Source organism: Grammomys surdaster, unplaced genomic scaffold (assembly GCF_004785775.1).
Source record: "Grammomys surdaster isolate TR1022 unplaced genomic scaffold, NIH_TR_1.0 371, whole genome shotgun sequence".
NCBI lineage: Eukaryota > Metazoa > Chordata > Mammalia > Rodentia > Muridae > Grammomys > Grammomys surdaster.
Genome location: NW_021604790.1, coordinates 3,439,566 through 3,463,120, shown reverse-complemented (window position 1 = coordinate 3,463,120; position 23,555 = coordinate 3,439,566). Strand labels below are relative to the sequence as shown.

The following is a 23,555-nucleotide window of genomic DNA, read 5'->3' as shown; positions in this document are numbered from 1 at the left end:
TCCTGCTGGTCTTTTTTCTTTTTTGTTATTGCTCTAAAGAAATACTCTCTGCTTTCTTAGTGTATTTCTGCAGAGTGCCTCCAAGCCACCATAGCAGTGTTTAAATACAAGATTGATGTTTAGTTTTAGAAAACAAAAGATGGGGCTGGAGCGATGCTTCCATGGTTAAAAGCACTTGTTGCTCTTGCAGAGGACCTGGGTTTGATTCCCAGCATCTACATGGTATGTGGTCCACAACCATCTGTAACTCCAGTTTTAGGGAATTTGATACCCTCTTCTAACCTCAGACACTAGGCACACATGTGATACACATACATATATTAATAAATCTAATTAAAACTTTAAGCAAAAATAAGAAACGATGTACAAACAGAAGTATTTCTTGTGTATGCTGGATCTTCAGGTGCCACAGTAGCGAGCTTTGCAAGAGTCTAGGTTACATGCGTTGCTGTGTGTGTGTGTGTGTGTGTGTGTGGTTACACACATTGAAAAACAGGCCATGGACTACATTCTAGGGGCTCCTGTAGGATGTACCTCTAAAATCTGCCCTTGTGTTTGACACAACTTAGGTCATCAAGAAGAAGCTAGTGGGATCTGTGAAGGCTCTGCAGAAACAGCATGTGTCTCTGGACACAGTGGTCACCAGTGAGGATGTAGATGCCAACACCATGTGCAGTGCCCTGGAGGCCGTGTTCATCCACGGCCTGCATGCCAAGCACATCCGTGCTGAGGCTGGCGGCAAAAGGAAGAAGAAGCACACTCATCAGAAGCCTCTGCCTCAGCCTGTCTTCTGGCCCCTTCTGAAAGCCGTCACCCACAAGTGAGATCCATCAGGGAAGAGCTGCAGAGTCAGGGGTGCTTGACTCCTGAGGGTGGACAAGCCAGGAACCAGTGTTCTAGTGTGGTCATGATTCAATGACTGTAGGGCTGGGCTTGAGGAAGGCTTGTCTCCAGACCTTGAGACACTCCACTCCTAGAGCCCGTAACTTCTCCTCACGCCGGCACTGATGCCCTTCTGACTCCGCTAGCTAAGTCATGTACTTGCTACCTAGTGGTGTGGTCTGAGGAGACGAAAGTATCCCCTCTCCTTTTAACAGGACATGCTGCTGGCTTGCCTTTGAATAGTCAAGTCTGTCTTTGAAACTTAAAATTCAATTTTTTTAAATGTTTATATGTGTAAATGTTTCCCTACACAAATGTCTGTGCACCATATCTGTGTCTGGTGAGGGGGGGGGCAGCACAAGCCAAAAAAGGGTGCCAGATCCCCAGGAACTGAAGCTACAGATGACTGAGCCAACTGAACCACCATGTGAGTGCTGGAAATCAAACCTGGGTCCTCTGCAAAAGCAGCCAGTGCTTTTACCCGGTGAACCATCTCTCCAGGTCCTGGGTTCTAAACTTTACGTTCATGATGAGGTATGCATGGCATTTAGCCGTGAAGCCAGATCTACCTCTGAATATTCACCCCAAGGCCCTGTCTTTGACCTTGTCCTTGGCTGCTTAGGCCCTATGCTGGTAGCTGGCACTGCCTCCATAAAGTATTAAAGATGCCTGTCAGTCTCTGGTCTGCCTTCCGGAACTACTGCTTCTGCCCTGTCTTGGTTTCTTAGCTCTCTTCTGAGTAACAGTGGTTCTCTTTCTTTTTAGTTTTTAGGATTTTTTTAAGTGTATGTATATGGGTGTGTGTCAGTGTATAGATCCCACATGCATGTGGGTGCCCATGGAGTCCAGAAGAGGAGATCAGATCTCCTGGAGCTGGAGTTAGGAGTACTTGTGAGACACTCAACATAACGTGCTGGGTGGGACTTGAACTGGAAGCGCAGCCAGTGCTCTTAACCACTGAGCCACCGCTCCAGCCCCTGAGAATGATTCTCTGGTTGTCCCTCTATCTCATTCAGTGTTTCCTTGGGTCAGTGAGCCATTCAGTATGTACTGTGCTGAAGTTTCGTGGAGCTTAGCCACCAAGTCCAGAGGACTATGGGTGCACTTCTGCATAGACAAGACACTGTGATAGCAGAGAAGGGGGTTATGTCCGACCGAAGCTTTGGGAACTGTGTTTGTACACCTAAGGTTCGAGTGTTCCCTTCAGTGCTAGTTTCTTGCAACTGAGAGTGTATCTCAGTAGTCAAATGCTTGCCTCGTATGCACAAGCTCTGGCTTTATTCCCTAGGAACTGGGGTTGGACTCAGCAAGTATGTCTTGGATTAGTAGATGACATCTGGTAGCTACAGCTCAGCAGCTCAGCTTTCCTAGATTCCAGAGACATCGTTACCCCAGGAGTTTTTAATGTCTAAATCCTGTTTGCAGTACTTTATCACTGGTTCTTGCTAAGCAGTAGCTTGAGCCACGTCTGAGATTTGAGTTCTTGAAACACATCTGCTCTGTCCCCTTGCAGACACATTGTCTCAGATTTGGAGCACCTGGTCTTCATCAACACAGATGTGGGCCGCTGCCGGGCCTGGCTGCGGTTGGCCCTCAATGACGGTCTGATGGAGTGCTATCTGAAGCTGCTCCTGCAGGACCCCGCACGGTTGTGCGAGTACTATCAGCCCACAGCCCTGCTGCGAGATGCTGAGGAGGCTGAGTTTCTCCTGAGCTTCCTGCAAGGACTAACATCTTTGTCCTTTGAACTCTCCTACAAGTCAGCCATCTTAAATGAATGGACACTCACCCCATTGTCTCTCTCTGGGCTTTGCCCTCTCTCTGAGCTCGACCCTCTCACTACCTCTGGTGCAGAACTACAACGGAAAGAGTCTCTGGATTCAATTTCCCATTCCTCGGGCTCTGAGGACATTGAAGTCCAACACTCGGGCCATAAGATCCGCAGGAACAGGAAGCTCACTGCCTCTTCCCTCAGCCTGGACACAGCCAGTTCATCCCAGCTGTCCTGCAGCTTAAATTCTGACAGCTGCCTGCTCCAAGAGAATGGTCCCAAGAGTCCAGACCATTCTGAAGAACCTATGTCCTACGACTCAGATCTGGGCACAGCAAACGCTGACGACTCTGACAGGTCTCTGCAAGAGTGAGTACCTCCCTCCCCCTTACTCTGCCTTCCTGTACATGTGACTGTCACCGGAGGGTAGGATATAAAGAAGGAAAGGAAACAGGGCTCTCACTGTAACTAAGAAAATAGCACAGTGGGAGAATGGATTGCTTTGGTTTTTTTGAAATGGTTTTCCTCTGTAGCCCAGGCTGGCCTGGGACTCCTAAGTGCTGGCATTTTAGAGGTGTGAGCCACCACTCCCAGCTGGAGAATAGATCTAGTATTCAGAGTTGAACTGAGTCTTTGGCCTTTCTAAGGTCCTTAGAAAATATGTCTTTTTCGTCTAGAGGGAAGGCGCTAATAGATGCCAGTGTGTGTACAACTTCTAGCCAGTACAGTACAGGAGAGTGCACCGGCTGTGACCCTGCAGAACACCTGGTGTACAACTTCCAGCCAGTACAGTACAGGAGAGTGCACCGGCTGTGACCCTGCAGAACACCTGGCAGACACAAAACCTGTGCACACGGACAGTAGTGAGTGTGGAGGAACGTGCAGGACAGACTCCTTTAACTCTAACCAGAGAGGGGAATGAGGCAGAGCTCCTGCCCTGTCTCCAGTCCTAGACAAGCTGTCTGCCCTGGAGCTGCACTGCCAGCCCTGGTAGGTCCTTCTTTACACCCCACACTCATGGAGTGCTGCCAATCAAACCAGGGCCTTCCATGAGCTAGACACGCTCTCTACCCCTGAACTACATCCCCAAACCCAAAGCTACTTGGTTTTTATTTAATTTTTATTTAATTATTTTTGTGAGACAGGGTCTCATACTATAGCTCAGGCTGGCCAAAGACTTGCTCTAGAGCTGAGGCTGGCCTTGAACTCTTTGATCCTTCTGCCTCCACCTCCTGAGGACATGTGTTTCCAAGTTCCTAAATGTATCAGTAACAGATACAGTGTGGTTTTACTTTATTTTCTGTTTAAATTCTCTTCCTATTTCTTCCCTTTTCTACAAAACGTAGTACAGGTTTGTTTCTGTATAGCTGGTGTGTCAGAGCGTCTTCTTTCTTTTCTGATGTATATTGTTCCACTCAGTGGACATTTAGATGACTCTGCTCCCAGAAGCACAAGAATTGAATGAAGAAAAACTGGTCTGCAGTTTCCACAGATGCACTATGCTAGGAATGTCCCACAGTCTCATAGTCATGCCAGTGGAAGGTGTTGTCAAGGTCGTGAGTATTTGGTAACTTGTTATTGAGTTAACCTCCTTCAGTTAAGCCTGTGTTTCATCACGACCACTGCACACACCACAGCCTTGGTTCAGATCCTTCCCTGTTGCCACCTGGGATAGGATAGATGTGTGAGTAGGGCTCACAGAAGACCTCGTTTCCAGGACTGCATCCACAGTGTGCAAGTTGAGCAGAGAGAGAAATAGGTAGACTGGGCTTGGCCTGCAGACTGGACCTGGCCAGGGCTATCAGTGAGAGAAGGGAGAATGAGCAGCGGCAGAGCATGGTGAACATACCAGGCAGGGGAAAACCAAGAGAACAGATAGGCCTCTGGGAGGAGGAGGACTGTGGAGGGGAGAAGGCTGAGATGCTTGTGGAATTTGGAGTGTGTAACAGGTGCTTGTGATACTGAGACAGCCTGGAGGCCAGCATGTACTTTGTGCAGCTACAGGGATATGTCAGTTGGAAAGCCATATGTCCCTTCTGCCAGAGGTAAGGGAAATGACTCCTTTTGGCAGATGGAAACCTGTTTCACAAGTTCCTGAGGAATGCTGGCTTTTTTCTAACTACCAGAAGTCCTCCTATAGTCCAGGTTGAGCTCATTTCTAGATATTTGCACAACCTTTTGGAGCTTGGAAAATTGGGGTTTCCTTTAGACCTGACAGTGAGCTGCTCATGTGAAGAGGGTAGGCCCCAGAGGTGGAGCACTGAGTCTGTGAGATGGCAATTTAAGGTGTCAAATGAAGAGTTTAGACAGATCACACTGGGGAGTAACCCCAGGGAACTAGCTCTGCTTTGAAGTACTGGGTGGGTGATCTAGCAGGACTTGGGCTAGCCTACCTCTCTCAGATCTTCTCTCTATCATGTGCCTTGACCTTTATCTCTCATGAGTCTTATGACTGGAAGATTCCAGCACAAGGTCTGTGAATCAGTGACTGTCCACCCTGTCTAGGAATCACTGACATGGTTCTTGTCGGGAAACTCAGAGTTGAGGGTCAGGATGATACAGACAAGCACCAGACATTGATAGAGTAACGAGCCTGGAGCACACAGATGCAAATGCATAGGCTGTGCTGCCATTCTCTTTGGAGGGGAGGGATGCCACACCCACATGTGGAGGTCAGAGGTCAGAGGACAACTTTCAGGAGTTGGTTCTCTCCAGAGGATCAAAGTCAGGTCCTCGGGGTTGACAGCAAGTGCCTTTACTTGCTGAGCTGACTCCCTGAACCAGCATTTTTCTTTTTAAAGATGGAGTCATGCCATGTAGCCTAAGCTGGTTCTGAACTCTTTATCTTCCAGAGCTGGTTCACAGAAAAGCACTCCCACACCTGGCTTGAGGTTAGCCTGGAAGCTACGGAGACCATCATTTCTCAGTGTGTATTTTAATAATGAAAGATCCCCGGCAGCACTTCAGTTCAGTTTATTCTTTAATAACATTGAACATTTAAGTTAAATAGGCATAAACACCCCGTTCTTAATATTTCAACTCTTAAAACATCTGCAGATTAAACAAAGCACAAAACATAACTTCAGATGAAACTTGCTCAAATACTGTAAGGGGGTTCTGTTTGGCAAAAAGTAAATTGCAGCTTGCCGTGCAGGCTGACTGTTCTTTGGGCCTGTGCTGTAATTATGGAGGGTTGTGGACTCAGCAGCTGACCTGCCAGGGCTGTCCGTTTACCAGGCTTCTGCCTGCTCATCCTTCCTGACCTTGACATGAGGATAAGACTGTAAAGGACAGAGGATGAAGGAGAAGTCAGGATGTAAAGCGCTTAGCGCCTTGGAGGAGGATGTCAGGATCCTGGATGGTGGTTTGATTGTGTAATTAGTTGCTACATACGACCTATGACATCCGTTCTCTCATTACTTGTCTTCATATAAACAGCTGCAAAAAGTTTTTAGAATATGTATTTATTGAAAATAATTTTTTCATGGAGTATATTCTGATCATGGTTTCCTCTCCCACAACTTCTCCCAGATCCTCCCACTTTTCCCCTGTACATCCTGACCTAGTTGTATCTGGAAGACACTGTTTCCTTGGTGTCATCCATCCCCTCTGGCTCTTACAATTCTTCTCTGCAGAACTTTGTTAGTATTTGTCAGATGCCTTAGCATTAGAGCTCAGCTCTGGACTTTCTTCAGCGGCCCTTACCTGCCAGTGAAACAGAACTGTGTACCACAAGCATGAAGGTCTACATGGTCGGGGAAGCCCAAGCCCTGCCTGGCTTGGCAGAACTGCTCGATAAGATGTTGTCTGCACACCTCACACCGCATACATACATACATACATACATACATATATACATACACCTCACATATACATACATACATGCATATGAACAGATAGGAGACTAGGGAGATAGTTTAGTTGGTAAAATCACTTGTCTTACCTGAATTGGATCCTCAGAACCCATGTTGAAAAGATTTGGGAGTGATGGTACATGTTTGTAATCCTGGGGCTCACTGGACAGCCAGCATACCTTGCTTGGCTAGTTCTGGGCCAATGAGAGATCCTGTCTCACACAGGGTAGCGGTAGCTGATGTTTGAGGAGTGACACATGAGGCTGCCCTCGGGCCTGCACACAGACTTGTCCTTGCGCACACATAATCTCTTCATCTCTCCCTTGCACACCAAAGAGGGAGGAGGAGAGCTGTTATTTCCCACTCCCTGGAAATCACATTTGTAGATTCTTCTTGTTCTGGGGTTTTTTTGGCTTTTTGATTTTGTCTTTTGGGTGGGGGAGACAGTCTGGGGGATTGAACCTAGAGTTCATTTATGCTAGGAAGACTCTACCACTGGAATATATCCCTAGCCTGCCTTTGTTTTTGTTTTGTTTTGTTTCTTTCTTTTTGTTTTTTCAATTTTTTTGAGACATGAGTTTCTCTGTGTAGCTCTTGCTGTCCTGAAACTCACTATGTAGACCAGGTTAGCCTTGAACTCACAGATCTATGTCCAGTCTTTTCACTTTTGAGGCAGGGTTCCCCCTAGGCTCACCTTGAACTCACTGTGATGTTCAGGTTGGAGCTCAGGCTCCTCCTGCCAGGGCAGTGCTGGGATGGCAGGTAGGAGCAGCCATCCCGGTTTCTTGATCTTTTTTGGTTTTTTCCTTGTGATAGCATCCCACTTTGTAGTGTAGGTTGCCCTTGGAACTCATTATGACCAGGCTAGCCTTGAGCTGAGACAGCTACCTGCCTCTGCCTACCAAGTGTTGGGGTCAAACGGCCTTGAACCACCATGTCCAGCTTGATGAGTTGTCCTGACTCATGCCTCCTCCACACACAATAATTTCACTTTGGCATTTTCTTATATACGTATGTGTTTGGCTCACATCCCTCTTCTCTCTTTTTCCTGGCCTTCCTCCTTTTCCCATGCAGCACCCCTGTGGTTTTCCCCTTGCTGTTGTTTTCAGTGTCTTTTAATTCTAGATCCTATATGTGAGAAAAAGTACACAATACATGTCTTCCTAAGGCATAGTTCTCATTACGTGATTGTCTCCAATCCATTCATTTTCCCATAAATGGTGCCGTTTTGTTCTTGTTTACAGCTGTGTATCTACCCTGTATCCTGTACCCAGTCATCTGGCTCATGCTGTGACTTGTTGTGCACAGTGCCGCACAAAGGCTGAGTCCTTGGGATCTACCCAGGAGTAGTATGGCTGGTGGGATAGAATTGTTGTAGTTTGTCTTTTGAGGAACCCTGTAGTGATTTGTATAGTTCTGTACTAACACGATGTGAAGGTTCCTTTTCATCCATGTCTACCACTGATATTTTTTTTTTTACATTTTCATTTTCTATGTGTGAGGGGTTTTTTTGCCTGCGTGTGTCTGTACACCACACGTGTGCACTGTCAGCAGAGGCCAGAAGAGGGCACCGTATCCCAGGGATCTAGAGTTAGAGAGGGTTGTGAGCAACCATGTGAGTAATAGGAATTAAGCCCCAGTCCTCAGCAGGAGCCACCACGGCTCTTAACTGCCGAGCCACCTGTCTCTCCAGCCTCCCTCCCGCCTGACTTGTTTATGAAGATGAGATACCAAGCTCATACATCACCAAATTCACCTTGATTTTCCTTTCAGATTTTTGAGGCAGGATTTTGCCATGTTTCCCTGACTGACATGGAACTTACTGTTTAGATCAGACTAACCTCATACTCATCACAATCCCCCTGCCTCTGCTTCCGAAGTGCTAGGGTTATAGGCACAAGCCAAAATGCACAGCTACAAGATCACTAGTGTATAACCCATGGAAGAAGAAGGCAGTGCATTGCCGTTTGCTCTGTCTTTGCCTGTTCTAGATACTTTGTACAACAGAATCATGTCATACATGGCCTTTTATAGCTGGTTTCTCATACTTGATATATTTTCAGATTCATCCACGCTATAGCACGACTGAATAATACCCCATTTGCTGCATCTGCACAGGATGCCCATTCTCCAGTTAGTGGACTGCCCTTTGCTTTTGACTGTTAGGTCATAGTGCTGTGAAGAGTCATGTCCACATGTTACACGGACACACTGTGATTCTCATAGGTGGAGACCTGGAAAAGAATCACATGCAACTCTTTGATTAATTTTCTGATGAGCTTCCAAACTGCTTTTTATAGCAAGGGTGCCATCTTACATTTGTGCTACTGACATAGAAGAGCTAATTCCTTAGTTGGGAAAGAGAGGTAGAGGGAGAAGATTCAGGTTCAAGGCCAGCCTTGGCTAAATAGCAAGTTTGGGATCCTATCTACAAGAAATAACGTTTTAAAAAGTTAGTTTTCCCAAATCTTTGCCAATGCTTGTTAATCTCTCTCTCTCTCTCTTTCTCTCTCCCTTCCTCCCCCTCCTTTCTCTCTCTCTGTGAGTGCGTATGTATGGGGGGGGGTGTTGTTTTTGTTGTTGTTTTGAGATAGGGTTTCACTTTGTAGCCTGGGACTTACTGTGTAGTGTAGCCCAGGGTGATCTCAGAACCAGTCTTCCTGCATCAGCCTCCCAGGTTCTAGAACTCAATGCTTCCACCCCGTGCATATATTTATGGATTGTAAGAGTCTGATCTTCTGCAGGCACGGCAGTGCATGCTAATAATCCTGTCCTTCAGGACGCTGAAGCAGCAGAGTCGGCCTGAGTCACCTGGCAAGTCTCTGCCTCACACGAAAGTTTTTCCTTTTGATGAAGTCCAGTATATTATTTTGATTGATTATTTATGGTTTAGATGTCACATCTAAGAATTGCCTAACTCATTATTTTACCTAACTCGAAGATATGTTTATAGCTATATTTCTTCTAAGAGTTTTATAGGTTTAGCTTTTATTTAGGTCTTTAATGCATTTGGTTGCTTGTATATGTGGTGTGAGATAATAGTTCAGTTTATTCTTTTCCATGTGACTGTCCCCTTTTCAAAGCACCGGTTATTGAAAAGCCTTACCCACTGAAGTGTTTTGGCATCTGTGTGAACGTTGTTTGTTTATTATGGAATGGGTCGGTGTAGCCTGTTGACTCCGTTGTCTTGGAATGTAGGTGGGATTGGGGTGGGGACGGTAAGAGCCGAACTCAGGTTCTGGTGACCAGGCAAGCACTTTGCGTTCTAAGATTATTTCCATTAAGGGGGGCTTACTCCATCTAAGCCAGTGAGGCCAACTCATGCCATCTTTGGGCTCCAGTCAAAAGCCTTGTTGCCTTTTGAACCAGCATTTATCCATAGCATACTTGTTTTGTAAATGGAAGAGGAGATAACAAATAGTTTGTTTTAGAACGGGAACTTAGATTCCCGGAAGCCCAGGAGAGGGAGGAGCAGTCACTAGCCAGGGCACATTCCAGAAGTCCCAGAAGTATATATGTATACAAAGGCAGTAATGTTGACTCTCTGTGACCCCTCTAAGAGGACAAGGGGTGGTAACCCCACAAGGATACTTTAGTGAGTTACACCCTGTGTGCTTGTGCACGCTCTTCCACACCATTTGGGAAATCACTGAGACCCAGCAGTGGTTTGGGGGACAGGAAGCTTCTCTATCTAGTGAACCTCTAAGAGGCCTTTGCAGCTCACTGCAGCCCTGGTGCTCCATGACTGTCCCGTGGACAAAGTACATCCTCACCGTATCCATTCCCTATCTCAGAGAGCAGACTTTTTGGGCCTCAGCTCTTAGCTATTGAGGGACCCACCCACTCTGAGACACCACCTGTTCAAGAGGCTCTGCCACAGATGAGGGGAGCCATTAGCCATACAACAGCGTTTGGCCAAGCAAACTCTCCAGGCCCACAGTTTGCCTCTTCAGAATGGAGTCAGTTTCCACTCACGTCAGATTCTCATTTCTGCCATGTGAATGTGCCACCTGAGATGGGGCCCTAGCTCGCCTGCCTGCCCACTGTGCCCAAGTTCTAGCCTCGAGGAATCTGAGAGCAGGGTTCTGTGGGAGCTGAGGAATGCAGTGAGTGATTAGAGAGTGCTGCTTTGTTTGGTTTTAATAATAAGCGGCTTTCCATTTTTACCCCTGCTGCAGTCGCCGAGGGCGTCCCAGCCATCAGGTTGTCAACAGCGGGCTCTTTGTTTCTCTGTCTGTCTGTTTTCAAACTTCTAGGGTGTTGTCAGAATTCAGCAAAGCCCAGGTAAATTCTGCACCAAGCAGCGGACCAAGCCAAGAGCCTGACACCCCCATGTTCCAGTCCCCCCTCTCCCTCCACAGCCTAGCTACCAGTACACTCCTGCACTTTGAGGGATCTGAAGAGCTCTTTCCTGCCCACACATCCTCTGGGACATCAAGTGGCAGCTACAAGCATCAGCTACTGCCTCAGGAGACCCCGGACGTGCAGCAGTTAGGCAGTGCCCAAGCTGTCCCTGCACAGAGCACTTCAGACCAGCAGCCTTCTAGTCCCTTGGGCGGAGCAAGTGGCCAAGGGAGTGGCCCTTGGAAGGCCCTGGAGTATGGCAGAGTCGGACCGAAGCTTGTGGTTTCCTCTCCTACGAGTCCGGTGAGTGTGAAGGCTGTTCAGGGGAGTCTCGGAAATAACTCTAAGATGAAGTTTCCCCATCTGGTGACCCAGGGTGGCTGTGCCTGACCCTGAGTGGGCAGTGTTAATGGCGTGGTAATGACAGACTAATGTGCCTTGGGTGTCAGTAGTGGAGATGAGCCAGCCTTTATGCTGATTGAGTCCCATAAATATTTCCCCTTGTCTTCACAACCAATCCATGAAAAAGGGATTCCCATCTGATACTGCACTCTGCTTGGAGTTTTGTTGTTTTTTATTTTTAAGACCGGTCTCGCTACGTATCGCAGGTTGGCCTCTGACATGTGATCTTTCAATACTGCCTCAGTCTCCCAAGTGTTGATGTTACAGGCATGCACAACACTGTTCCAGTCTCTGGAACATTTTCTGAGTTTACACTCTTGGAGAAGCCATTTTACCTGCTTGACTTGACTTTGTTTTTAATACTTAAAATCAAATTTTCATAAAATCCTGGCTGTGAAATACTTATTTTTCAACATGAACCAGTTTGTGAACTTTGTAATCAAATGTGGCAGCCACTCACTATGCCAACAGAGGCTGCTGGGCACTCAGGTATGTCCTCTCCCCAGATGGTCACAGTCGTGCATCTCTGTAATCTCAGTGCTCTGAGGCAGAAGCAGGGAAATCGTGAATTAGAGGCTCCAGAGTGAGATGCTATTTCAAAAAGAGAGAGAAAGGAAAATGTGGCCAATCTAGATTCAGATTAGCACAATTAAAGTGATTTATTGGGGTATAATTCACACACCATACAGGACTATAATTCAGTGCTTTTTAGTTTGTTTTGGTTGTGTCATTATCACTACAATCTACTCTTTAAAGAAAAGTTCTCAGCAGTCATTCCCTCAACCGCAGACAGCCACTGTTTGCTCTCAGTAGATTTGTCTGTTCTTGAAAATTCATAGAAACAAACAGGACTAAAGAACGTGTTTTGGGGGTTGGGTTCAGCTATTTGAGTGTGTGCTCGTGTGTATGTGGAGGCCAGAGGCAGGTGTGCTGAGTGTGTGCTCGTGTGTATGTGGAAGCCAGAGGCAGGTGTGCTGAGTGTGTGTATGTGTGTATGTGGAAGCCAGAGGAAGGTGTGCTGCTTCATCCATCTGAGTACATGGATGCTGGGGATCCTGAGTTAGGGCCTCGTCTTCATTTGGCAAGCATTTTACTGACTGAGCCCTCCCCTGTGCCCCTAAGCATGATATCTTAAAAATTAATCCAGTGTGATGGCTCATGCCTGTTATCCTGGCAAATAGGAGGAGAGGCAGGAAGATCTTGAAGCCAACTTAGTCTGCGTGACAAAACTCTGTCTCAAAAATAAGACAGCAAAAGGGTTCACCCATGTTACAGCATGCATCAGTTCTTCATCCCTGTTACTGCTGAGGAATAAATAGCCTGTGGTATTTTCCATTGTGTGACTAAGTCATGTGGTATTTATGTGTTGATGGGCATTCTAATTATTAACACTTCTTGGTTATTACAAATAATGTTATAAAAATGGTATACAAGATTTTGTATGGGCATATGTTTTTAATTCTCTTAGACACATAAAATTCTATTAGTGGAATTTTTGGATCATATAGTAACTCTATATTTAACTTTTTTTATGGAACTGCCAAATTGTTTTCCAAAGCAGCTGCCCTAGTTTACGTTTCCACCAGTGCATTTCCCAGCTTCCTTACCAACAGTTGTAATTACCTAGTTTCAGATGAGTCTATTATTACAGCCATCCTGGTGGATGAGAAGTGCTAGTCTGTGATGTTTTTATTCTGTGTGCTTCTGATGATTAAGGAATGCCTTTTCCTTTGCTTATATAAGACCATTTTATCTTTTGTGAGACACCATCACATTTTATTTATTTTTCTATTTTATGTGTAGGGTGTTTTGCATGCATGTTTGTGTACCGCAGGCATTCCTGGTGTCCACAGGGCCAAAAAAAGGGCACTGGATCCCCTGGAACCAGAGTTACAGATGATTGTGAGTTGCCATGTGGGTGCTGGGAATCAAACCAGGGTCCTCTGAAGAGCAGCCAGTGCTTTTAACTACTGAGCCGTTTCTCCAGCCCATTCTTAAGTTGAATTCAGTGCTTTTTTTTTCCCCTGAGTTTTTTGTTTTTGTGGTTTTTCGAGACAGGGTTTCTCTTTGTAGCCCTGGCTGTCCTGGAACTCACTCTGTAGACCAGGCTGGCCTCGAACTCAGAAATCCGCCTGGCTCTGCCTCCCAAGTGCTGGGATTAAAGGCGTGCGCCACCACCGCCTGGCTTTTCCCTGAGTTTTAAGACAGAGCCTCTTGTAGACTGTGCTGGTCTCAGGCTGGCCATGTACCAAGCCTAGAATGACTTTGTTTCTGGTTCTCTTGCTTTCACTTCCCTGTGCTTGACGTGAGGTAGCAGTCAGCTTGCTGTTCGTTGATTTCTATGTATTGATTGAGTGATATGTGAATGTACAGGTGTGTGTGTGGCCACTTGAGCGTGCTACAGCACACACATGGAGGTCAGAGGACATCTTCTGGTGGTCAGTTATCTCCTTCCACCATGTGATTTCTGGGGATCAATCTCGGGTCACAAAGCTTGGCTGTGACAACCTTACCCACTGAGCTACCTCTCTGGATCCAGTTTACATTTTTTTTATATGGATATCTGATTGATCTAGCTCAATGCATTGAATATGACTATGAAAATCATAAAATTGTATAACTGGGTCAGATTCTCTGTTTTTTACCATTCTGAGAATAGTTCCAGATTTACTTCTGGAAGATGCATTTTATGAGGCCTTGAAGAGTCTAACTAGGCTATAGTGAAGATATCCTGAAGCTCGGAAGGTCTGCAGCTTCTGCCTCAAACTACAGAGAGAAGGAAGCTTTTTAAGAGGTGGCTGCCTGTATCCCACCTTGGCTCCCAAGTGTGGCCGTGATCATGCTGACCAAATTCACCCTTGCCCCGGATCTGGCTTCTGCTTTTCTGTCTCATATGTAGTGTCTTGTCAGGGTCCTGGAGCTGATGGGACAGGGTAACTAACTTGTCAACAGAATTCTTCCTCCATCCACAGTTTTGACCCTCGAGCTTCCTATCTGCTCCCTAGATAAGGCAAGCTCCTTACAGCGTCCAGCTTTTACAGTGGCTGTCCCCTGTGCCCTTCCTTTCCTGACAGGCTTCTGTGCCTCAGTGCTGAGTGCTATCGCATCCACCATCCCCTAGGTCTAACAGCACCATCCCGAGACTGTCCAAGTTTCTGCTCTACCCTCTTTACAGCATTCACCACTCTCTCCTTAGCCGACTTTGTTGATGGTGGTGTGATGGGGGAGGTGTCGTCGCCATCAACTTTTATAGTCCTGAGAAACATTCAGTCTTTCTTTTTCAGAAGTTTTCTTTGTAAAGCATTGCCTGTGAGCTAAGCACCGTAATAGGTGCTAGGGAAACAGTGATGAAACAGGACAGTCACCAGCTTAGAGAACTGCTGGTGCACATTGTAATTACACTAGCACCGGGTGCTGTGGAGGGAGGGTGTAGGGAGTGGGAGCTCCTGGAGTGACAAGCCTGGCCTAGTCACTGTCCCACACACTCTCTGCTTGTGGCATGAGGTCCCCTCCTGCGGTTGCACATGCAGGTATAATGAAAAAGAAGAATGAACAGAAAGTCCAGTCCTTTGGGAAATGGTCCAGAGACCGTTACATTCCTCAGCCATAGCCTCCTGGTACCTAATGACACAGGCAGCATTCTGCTGACTTAGATAGATCCCCAGTAGCAGATGCTGCTCCAGTGTAGATCCCAGGTCAGTGGTAATCTCCTCACTGTTTGAAGGAACAGAGCCGGCCAGATTTGAGGCCCTGAGCAGGCAGACATGGGAGGGTGGCAGAAAGAGGCAAGAGGAAAGGGAGACAGAGGGTGATCCTGTGACTGCCGAGATCCATTATTGCTCGAGTATTCTTTCTCTACCTCCTCCATGAGGCAGATACATCTTCGGTGTGCTCTCAGTGGGACCTCCCCCCAATACACACAGTCTACTTCTCACTGTTTAAGAAGAACAGAGCCTTTCTCTAGAGTCATCCTCCAGTGGCTGCTTTGAGGTCAGTGGACTCTGAACATTTCTTAGTAGTCTTCTTTTCAGTGGAGAGATAAGCAGGTCTCCCTTACCTGTAAATCTACAGTTGTCTACATCCCTTCAGGTCCTTCCACCCACCTCTGTTGTTGTACATTGAAGACACTTGGATAGTCAGGAGTTAGTCCCTTGGGCTGGCAAGATGGCTCAAGGAGTCAAAATACATGACATACAAGTCTAGAGACTTACATTCAATCACTGGAATCCAGTAAAGATGGACAGAGAGAACTGACTCCAGAGGTGCTCACATACCTGTGCCTAAATGTTCACATAAACTAGTAGTGATGAAATAGTCTCCTGTCTTTTATGACTCAATGCTATACATTTTTGCTTGACATTATCAAGAAAAATGATAATTCAGAACAGCCTTATAGGATGTGAGTGAGCAGAGAATATCACCAAATGGGGTGCTATGCTGTCTGGGCGATGAGGGGAACTGAGCTGGGGGCTTGTGAAGAAGCTTTAAGGTGGTGACTGCTGGGATCCTAAGGAATAGTGTCCTCTCCTACTAGGGCTTATACAGGGCAGGATCACCAGGTATGTGTGAGGTCACTAGGATGACCAAGTGGCTCCCGGGAGCTATTTTTCACACCCATTTTCCTCAGGGAATCATCTGGGACTTGATGACCCAGACAGGCTTTGTTTAGACCAGTTTTACATGGTCCCTAGCAGCCACCATGCCTGACGCATCATCCTGTCCCTAGCAGAAGGAAGCACCTGCCAACTCTGAAATTCACATGAAGAGGCCCTGGGAGCCCAGTTCTGGAAAGCTCCCCCAGGCCTGAGTCAGAACCTGTCTCTCTTGGCTTCAGGAGTCTTGTCACATCTGAATTTTTAAACTGTCTAAACCTAGCCCTCTGACACAGCCGTGGCCCGAACCATCCTCCCTGTCTGTATCAGCAGGGAAGGCAGTCTTGATTTAGGGGTTGGAAATAGCAGTGTCAGAGCTAGATTGGTAGCACTTACCAGAGCAGTGGGGCGGGTCCTGCCTGTGTGACTCATTTCCTTTGTGTAGACAGCCAGAGTGCAGCCAGCCAGCTTCCTTGCCTCTGCTCTTCCATGTCTAGGCATAGAAAGGCAGAGAGGGCTTATAACAGTGAAAAATAGGAACTAAACAAGATTCTCTTAGGCCTTCTGACTTCAGATCTCCCCAACTTCCCCTGTCAGTGAGCAGCTTCAGGCTCACATAGTAGACCTGTGAGGGTGGGCGAGCAGGATCCACTGCTAGGGGCTTCAAGGACGTGCTCAATTTGGGGAACAAAATTAGAAGCAATAATTTAGGTCTAAGCTTACACACCACACCTTCCTCACCCCAAATCTCCAAGGCCAAAGAGGCTGTGCTGGGACACCTGTATTTCTACCTGCAAGACAATCAAGTTGCACCCCTTCCTTACACCTTACCCAGAAGCTCATTCAAAATGGGTCACAGAGATGTAGGAGCTCATAAGGCTCTTAGTAAAAACGTAGGAGTAAGTCTTTCTGACATTGGCTTCAGCAGTGGCTTCTGAGATAAAACAGCAGGAGCACGGGCAGAAGAGAAGCTGGCTAAGTAGAGCTTCAGAATAAAACATCTCAGAGCTCCAGAAGGCACCATTAAGAAGGAAAAGAGAAGAAGCCGGGCATGGTGGCTTGTGCCTGTAGTCCCAGCACTTGAGAGGCCAAGGCAGGAGGCTCTTGCAAAGCTGCCCTGAGCTCTGTAATGAACTCGACACTGAACCAACAGAAACTTGGTTTGGCTATAGACACTGTCTCAAGAAAAGGAAGAAGAGAGATGAAAAAAAGAAAAAAGACAACACATAGAGTAAGAGAAATTATTGGTCAATCAGATAGCCTACTAAGGTTCTGGTACCCTGAATCTACCCAGAATGCTTGTAATTTTTATTGGTTTCCTAAGCAGTTATAACAAAGTAGCATAAATCAGATGGTTTAAAACAGCAGCTGTGCATTCCTTACTAGTCCTAGAAGCTGAGTGGAGAGCCAGATGTTGGCAGCAGTGGTTCCTTCTCCAGACTGAGAAGTAATATCTCCTGTCTTTCTCTCGGTTCTTAGTATTCGTAGCATAGGCTTGTAGGTCCATCACTGCAGTCCCTCCCTCCACCGTCCCATGCTTCTCCTCCACTTAACACTCTCCTCTGTATGTGTCATCTCCTCTTCTCTTGTTTTGAGCCAGTCTGGCCTGAAACTTACTGTGTAGACCAGGCTGCTGTAGAACTCAAGAGATCTGCCTGTTTCTGCCTCTAGAATTAAATGCATGTGCCACTATGCCTGTCTCCTCTTATAAAAATGTCAGTCCAGTTGGATGAAGAGCTCACTCTGCTCCAATACAAGGACATTTGAACTAGTTACTAGGGTTTACTAGTTAGTCAACCCTAACAACAAAACCATAAGCCCAATTAAAAATAAAAATCTAAAGAAAAGTACTGCTAACCAATATGAAAAGATGTTCTCTTGCCAGTAGACATTAAGGAAATGCAAATCTAAACCACAGTGAGACTGCACTTTACAGATGAGCGTGGCAGGAAGACTTCATGACCGAGATTTCAGGGGTTAGAAGGAAACTGCTGTTGAGGTGCTCTGTGTGTAAATAAAGGTGTTCCACTCAGTCCTGAAAACTGAAATCCGACCTCCAGAGCCCCCATACGGATGGAAGGGGAAACCTGACTGAAGTTGTCCTCTGACCTCCGTGTGCATGTCCTTCCCCAGTAACACCAACCGTGTACATTGCTGATGTGAATGTAAAATGGCTAATTTCATTATATGTGAGCTGTAACAAATATTTTTAAACTCTTAGAAGACTGTCTCATTATTTTCTTGTAGAAAGGCAAGAGCTGGATTTCTGAGGATGACTTCTGCCGACCTCCTCAGGAGCATGCTCTGAAGAGTGCTTCAGATCTCTGTACGTCTCCTCTGCAAGGGACTCCAGAGTCAAGGACTGCTCTCCACGGGCCTTTTTCTCAAGGACCAAGAAAGAGCTGTTCCCTGGGTGCATTAGACAAAGCATGTGTGTCCTCACTGGGCTACAGAAATGCCCGGCCAGCTCCCGCTCCAGTGGTGACACAAGACCATAAAAACTTCTGTGTGGTGCACCGAAGGCAGATGGGTAGGTGATGGTAGAGTCCCATCCCCAGGGACAGTGTCTTTCAAAAGGCAGCTCTCAGTCCTCTGCCATTGCACACAGATAGTGTGTCCTTCCAGAGGGAGTCCTTGCCCAGAGTGTAGAGGTAAGGTACGAGGATGCTTAGACATACAGCAGCACTTGGGGAAAATTGCTGCACTTGCTTATAAGGTCTCACTAGAGCAGTGTCAGAACTGCCTGAGGATGCCCCGCCCAGCAGGCTCTGTCTCCCATTGTCGGGATCAAAGCCTGCAACACCCTGCCCAGCTGGCATTATGTCTTGTTTTGTTTTGTGACAGGGTCTTACACTATGCCATAGGTTGGCCTGAAACTCAACTGTTAACCTAAGTTAGCCTCACATTTGCCACAGTCCTCCTGCCTTAGCCTCTTGAGTGCTGAGATTAAATCCATGAGTCATCACACCTACAGATTTCCCCTGACATTGGTCTCTTACTTTTCTGATGGTAGGGACTTAGCAGAGAATTGTGCCAAGGCCTGTTGGCTTCTCTTGGTTTGTCTCTCATGGCTGACTGTAGTCTCTACCCCAGTCAGAGAACCAGTGCTCTACGCATAGGCTACTAGGCTATCTGTCACTCTGGTCCAGACTGGAAGAGAGAGAATCATGTCTCTTAGCTTCCGGTTGGAGTAGTTCCAGGGAAGTAGAGAAGAGTGAGCAGTGTGTGGCACATAGGTACTTACTCACCTGCCCGGCCTCTTACTCACACGGGAGATATTTCTGTGAATGTGCCAGGTACCATCTAAGATGTGCCCAGCACTGCCTCCAGTGCTGAGAACAGTGTCCTATCTTCCTGAGACTTCCTTCCTGCTCCTCAATTGTCACAACATAGGGAAACTGACCAGTAAATGTTTGTGGTCAAATGGTGATACTGGGGAATGATCCATAGTGGTCAGGGGAGAAAGGTCGTCATAGTGTGACAGAGGCCATCCTCACCAATGAGGTAGCGTTGAGGGTGGGAAAGGGAGAGTGAGGCGATCTGCATTCCGAGCGGGGAGAAGAAAGCTAACAGCTCTCTTCTGGGAACATGCTTGCTGTGTCCGGGAGGAATGATAACCAGAGCAGATGGGAGTGGTCAGTGCTGCTACAAAGGGGTGACGTGTGTGGGATCGGGGCCCACAGGCCACAGCGAGTGCTTGGGTTCTTACTGTTACTTACTCCATGTACACACATGTAGAAATCGCTGAAAGCAGGTGAGGACAGCGAGGAGGAGGGTGGCCATGGTGCTGAGGCACAAGTACTGAGTAAGCCCCAGGTGCCCCAGGCTTGAGAGGTCGGGGGATGACGGCTAGAGATGAGGGGGTTAGGGGGGCCTTTTGATTTACCACAAGATAGGCCTTACTAGCCCTCAAAGGAGTAGTTTCACTGGCGTGAGGAGAACCCAATGGGACCTGGTTCAAGAAGGAACAGGAACAGGGAATCCAAGGCAAAGCTATGGAAGTCCAGGAGCAGTTAGTGACGGGATCAAGAGGGAAGGTTTGTGAGTGTGGGAGAAATGACAGTAGCAGTTCATGAGAATGACACAGTAGAGAGCAGGACAGGGGCAGCACGGGACAGGAGAGTGCTAGAGAGATTGCTGTCCTTGAGCCAGTAGATGCAGGGCAGGGGAGGGGGCACAGGGTGTGCTGCAAAAGGGTTGTAAAGGAATCTGAGCACTTCCATCTCTTCAATGAAATGTTGGAGGTGAGGTCACCCGCTGAGGGGTGGACAGGTAGTGGTGTGCAAAAAAAATTACTCCTTCTAGATGCAGGGTCCCATTGGAAAGTGCCTGGGGCCAGCTTCTGATGGATGATGGTCACTCTCCCACAGAGCATTGGGCACCAGTTGTACCTTTGAACTAAAAAGGGACCGGCCCATAGTCTAAAGTACTCTTTTCTTCCACTAGGACTCTCCAACCCATTCCGGGGCCTCATGAAGCTGGGCACAGTAGCCCGGCGGGGAGCCATGGGCATCTGGAAGGAATTCTTTTGTGAGCTGTCCCCGTTGGAGCTCCGCCTCTACCTGAGTGACGAGGAGCGCACCTGTGTGGAGAGCTGCTCCCTGCTCCGATGTGAGGCTGTGGGGCCAGCGCACAGCGATGGACGTTTTGAGTTGGTCTTCTCGGGCAAGAAGCTGGCTCTCCGTGCCTCCTCCCAGGACGAGGCTGAGGACTGGCTCGACCGTGTGAGGGAGGCTCTGCAGAAGGTGCGCCCTCAGCAGGAGGATGAGTGGGTGAATATCCAGTACCCAGACCAGTCTGAGGATGCCCCAGAGGCTCCACCAGACAGCCTTCCACCCTATTCAACCCTACTCCCAGAACCTGCAGGTGCCCAGGGCATACAGTTAGACTGGACATCTGCCCAGATTCCAGAGCCAGATGCTATCAAAGAGTCCCTTTTGTACCTGTATGCAGACCGAACCTGGGTCCCCTATATCTTTTCCCTGTCCTTGGAGTCTCTGAAATGTTTCCGTGTGAGAAACAATGAGAAGATGCTAAGTGATAGCCATGGCGTGGAGACCATCCGAGACATCCTGCCAGACACCAGCCTCGGGGGCCCAGCCTTCTTCAAAATCATCACGGCCAAGGCCATCCTGAAGCTGCAGGCCAAGAACACTGAGGAGGCTGCCCACTGGAGAGACCTGGTCCGGAAAGTGTTGGCATCTTACTTAGAGTCAGCTGAGGAGGCTGTGACACTTGGTGGGAGTCTGGATGAAAATTGCCAGGAGGTGCTGAAGTTTGCCACCAGAGAGAACGGCTTCCTGCTACAGTATCTTGTGGCCATCCCCACCGAGAAGGGCCTCGACTCCCAGGGCTGCTTCTGTGCAGGTGCTGACTGGCTCCCACCAACCCCAGCTGCCTGTGTTCTTCCTCCTATGGCGTTCTCAATTCAGCCCCCAACAATGCAGCAGACTGGCACTTACGCCGCAGCCTCTGCTCCACAGTGCCCTCTGTGCACAGCTCCTGCCTGTCTCTTGACACCTCCTAATGCTGGGTGGGACCTGTGGGTGGCAGTCCTGCTTCCTGGGCCTTCTGCTTTATATCATTGCTACACTGCATGTATTTTGTTACAAGGGTATAGGATCCTTCCCAGGCGTATATGCTTGTATGCTTTTGTATGACATGCTGTTTAGTGTGTCCAGTAGGGCTTCGGGAATGGTCTGTGCTTCCGAGCTGTAGTTCCAGGTCCCACAGCCACTGTGTGCGTAAAGGGTGGCCGTGTGTAACTAAGCTGAGCTTTCCATTCACTTAAGTATAAAGGCGACCTCTGACCTTGAGCCACTGTGTCGGGCAACATACTGCTCCACAGTTTGAGGGCTCATCCACCCACGTGCCTCATGTAGCCTAGGCTGGCTTTGAACTCTTCGTCCTCCTGCCTTCTAGGTCCTGGGATTACAGGCATGTGTTGGTGTGCCCCACTGACACTCCTTTTGAGATGGAGTTTCACTATATAGTCAAAGCTGGTCTTGAATTCTTGCTGCCTCAGCCTCTTAAGTAGTGGGATTACAGCCATAGGTCACCACACCTAGTTGGCTTTTTTGTGCTTTTCTCTCAAGCATATGATTCCGTGGGAAGGATTTGGCTGTGTCAGTATCATCATGGGATCTGATCCTGTGCAGGGCACAAAGCCAGATGCTGTGTTTGGATTATCTCATTTTTTGCTCAGTACATCCTTGTTGAGTTAGGGGCTACTATTTCCTCATTTTATATTATAGTGAGGAAACCAGAGCTCAAAGCTAGTAGCTTGTCTCAGGCTTTTAGTATATTCAAGAGGCAGAGCTGATGACTGTGTCCTAGAACCTGCGCTCACTGGCATGACACCAGAGGGCCCCCACTGTCTACCTTCCATTGGCTCCTCTTCCCACCTGTCTCCTGGACATATTGTCTGGGAGAAATGTCAGCTGCCCTGTTAAAGAAGAAAGGAGCTGAAAGCTGAGCTGTCTGATGGGGAGGAGGCCATAAGACCATAGAGGAAAGCCTGCTTCAAGTGCCTGGAAGGAAGTGGCCTGTGGCAAGCCCTGGAGGGTGGGCTGAGCAGAGCTTCCTGCAGAAAACACCTGCAAACCTCTGCCTGCCCTGCACTCACACCCAAACATGGGGAAGGCTTCCGTCTCCTTGGCATACCCAAGGAGCTCAGGCTTTCTACACTGTTGCACTGTCCAGTGGCCAGGAGGATGCCAGCCAGTAATACTTGTGTTGGAACTAACAGTTTACAGGGCACCTGTATTATTTACACTTTGTAATGACCTCACCAGATAGCTGGCAGTAGCTAAGCTATACAGTGAGGCGGGATCTTAGGAGAGCTGGGTGAAGGTGCAGATGAGGATACTCAGCAGCAAGAAAGCCAGCTCTTAGGCCTGAGACCACAGAGATGTTTACACATACACACACACACACACACACACACACACAACTTTGCCCCGGGCACTTCTGATCCTTGACTCTCTCTGCACTCTGGTGTGGAGAGATTACTGACCACATGGCTAACGCTGTCACTGCCCCCTGTCCTGAGATTTGCTGCTGTAGACTCAAGTGGAGACCATGTTATGTCTAGATCATGCTGTCCTGCTGGCTTCCTCATCTGCTTCCATGGTCAGACCCCTCTCCACAGCTCCGTCACTGCTAGTCAAAGTCCTAGCTTGGTTGCTTTTGTTTCTGAGCCCCAGTGGAGAAGTAAGGGTACAGGTTGGCACTGGGGAGCAGACAGGGGAGGCAGTGATCAGATGGCAATGGAGAAGGATGACTGTGACCAAGCCCAACTTTGAGTGTCACCTGTCACTTAGCCTTGGTGTGACCTGACAGATGTCTTCCTGAGTGTTTGTTTTCAGCCAGGTTCTTACTGTGTAACCCTAAGCTGATCTCAGACTCAGAATCCTCCTACCTCAGCTTCCAAGGGCTCCCAGACCCAGCAATAATCATTTTATAGTATACTGTCATAATTAACAGTTTTTCCAGGTGTAGTGGTGCACAAAGTGCAAGCCTTAACCCCAACACTTGAGAGGCAGAAAACTCAGATATCTCTGAGTTCAAGACCAGCCTGTTCTACATAGTAAGACTCTGTCTGAAAAACAAAACAAAAACACATAAGTTTTTATTGTAAGTGGTGGGATTGAGTGGTTAAGAAGATTATATATTTAGTCATTGAGAGAGAGGGGAGGTCTGAGGGATCTG

The 23,555-nt window shown here is 47.7% G+C and overlaps 1 protein-coding gene across 2 annotated transcripts in view; it reads left to right on the top strand.

Moving 5' to 3' along the window:
• The window catches only part of Plekhm1 (pleckstrin homology and RUN domain containing M1), a 47,170-nt gene that overhangs the window by 13,845 nt on the left and 9,770 nt on the right, over positions 1-23,555 (top strand). For both annotated transcript variants that reach the window (XM_028780579.1, XM_028780578.1), the window contains exons 3-7: positions 570-820; positions 2,396-3,022; positions 10,764-11,154; positions 18,093-18,375; positions 20,292-21,212. In XM_028780579.1, coding sequence (XP_028636412.1) covers positions 570-820; positions 2,396-3,022; positions 10,764-11,154; positions 18,093-18,375; positions 20,292-21,212 — 2,473 coding nt within the window. The remainder of the gene's footprint in view (positions 1-569; positions 821-2,395; positions 3,023-10,763; positions 11,155-18,092; positions 18,376-20,291; positions 21,213-23,555) is intronic.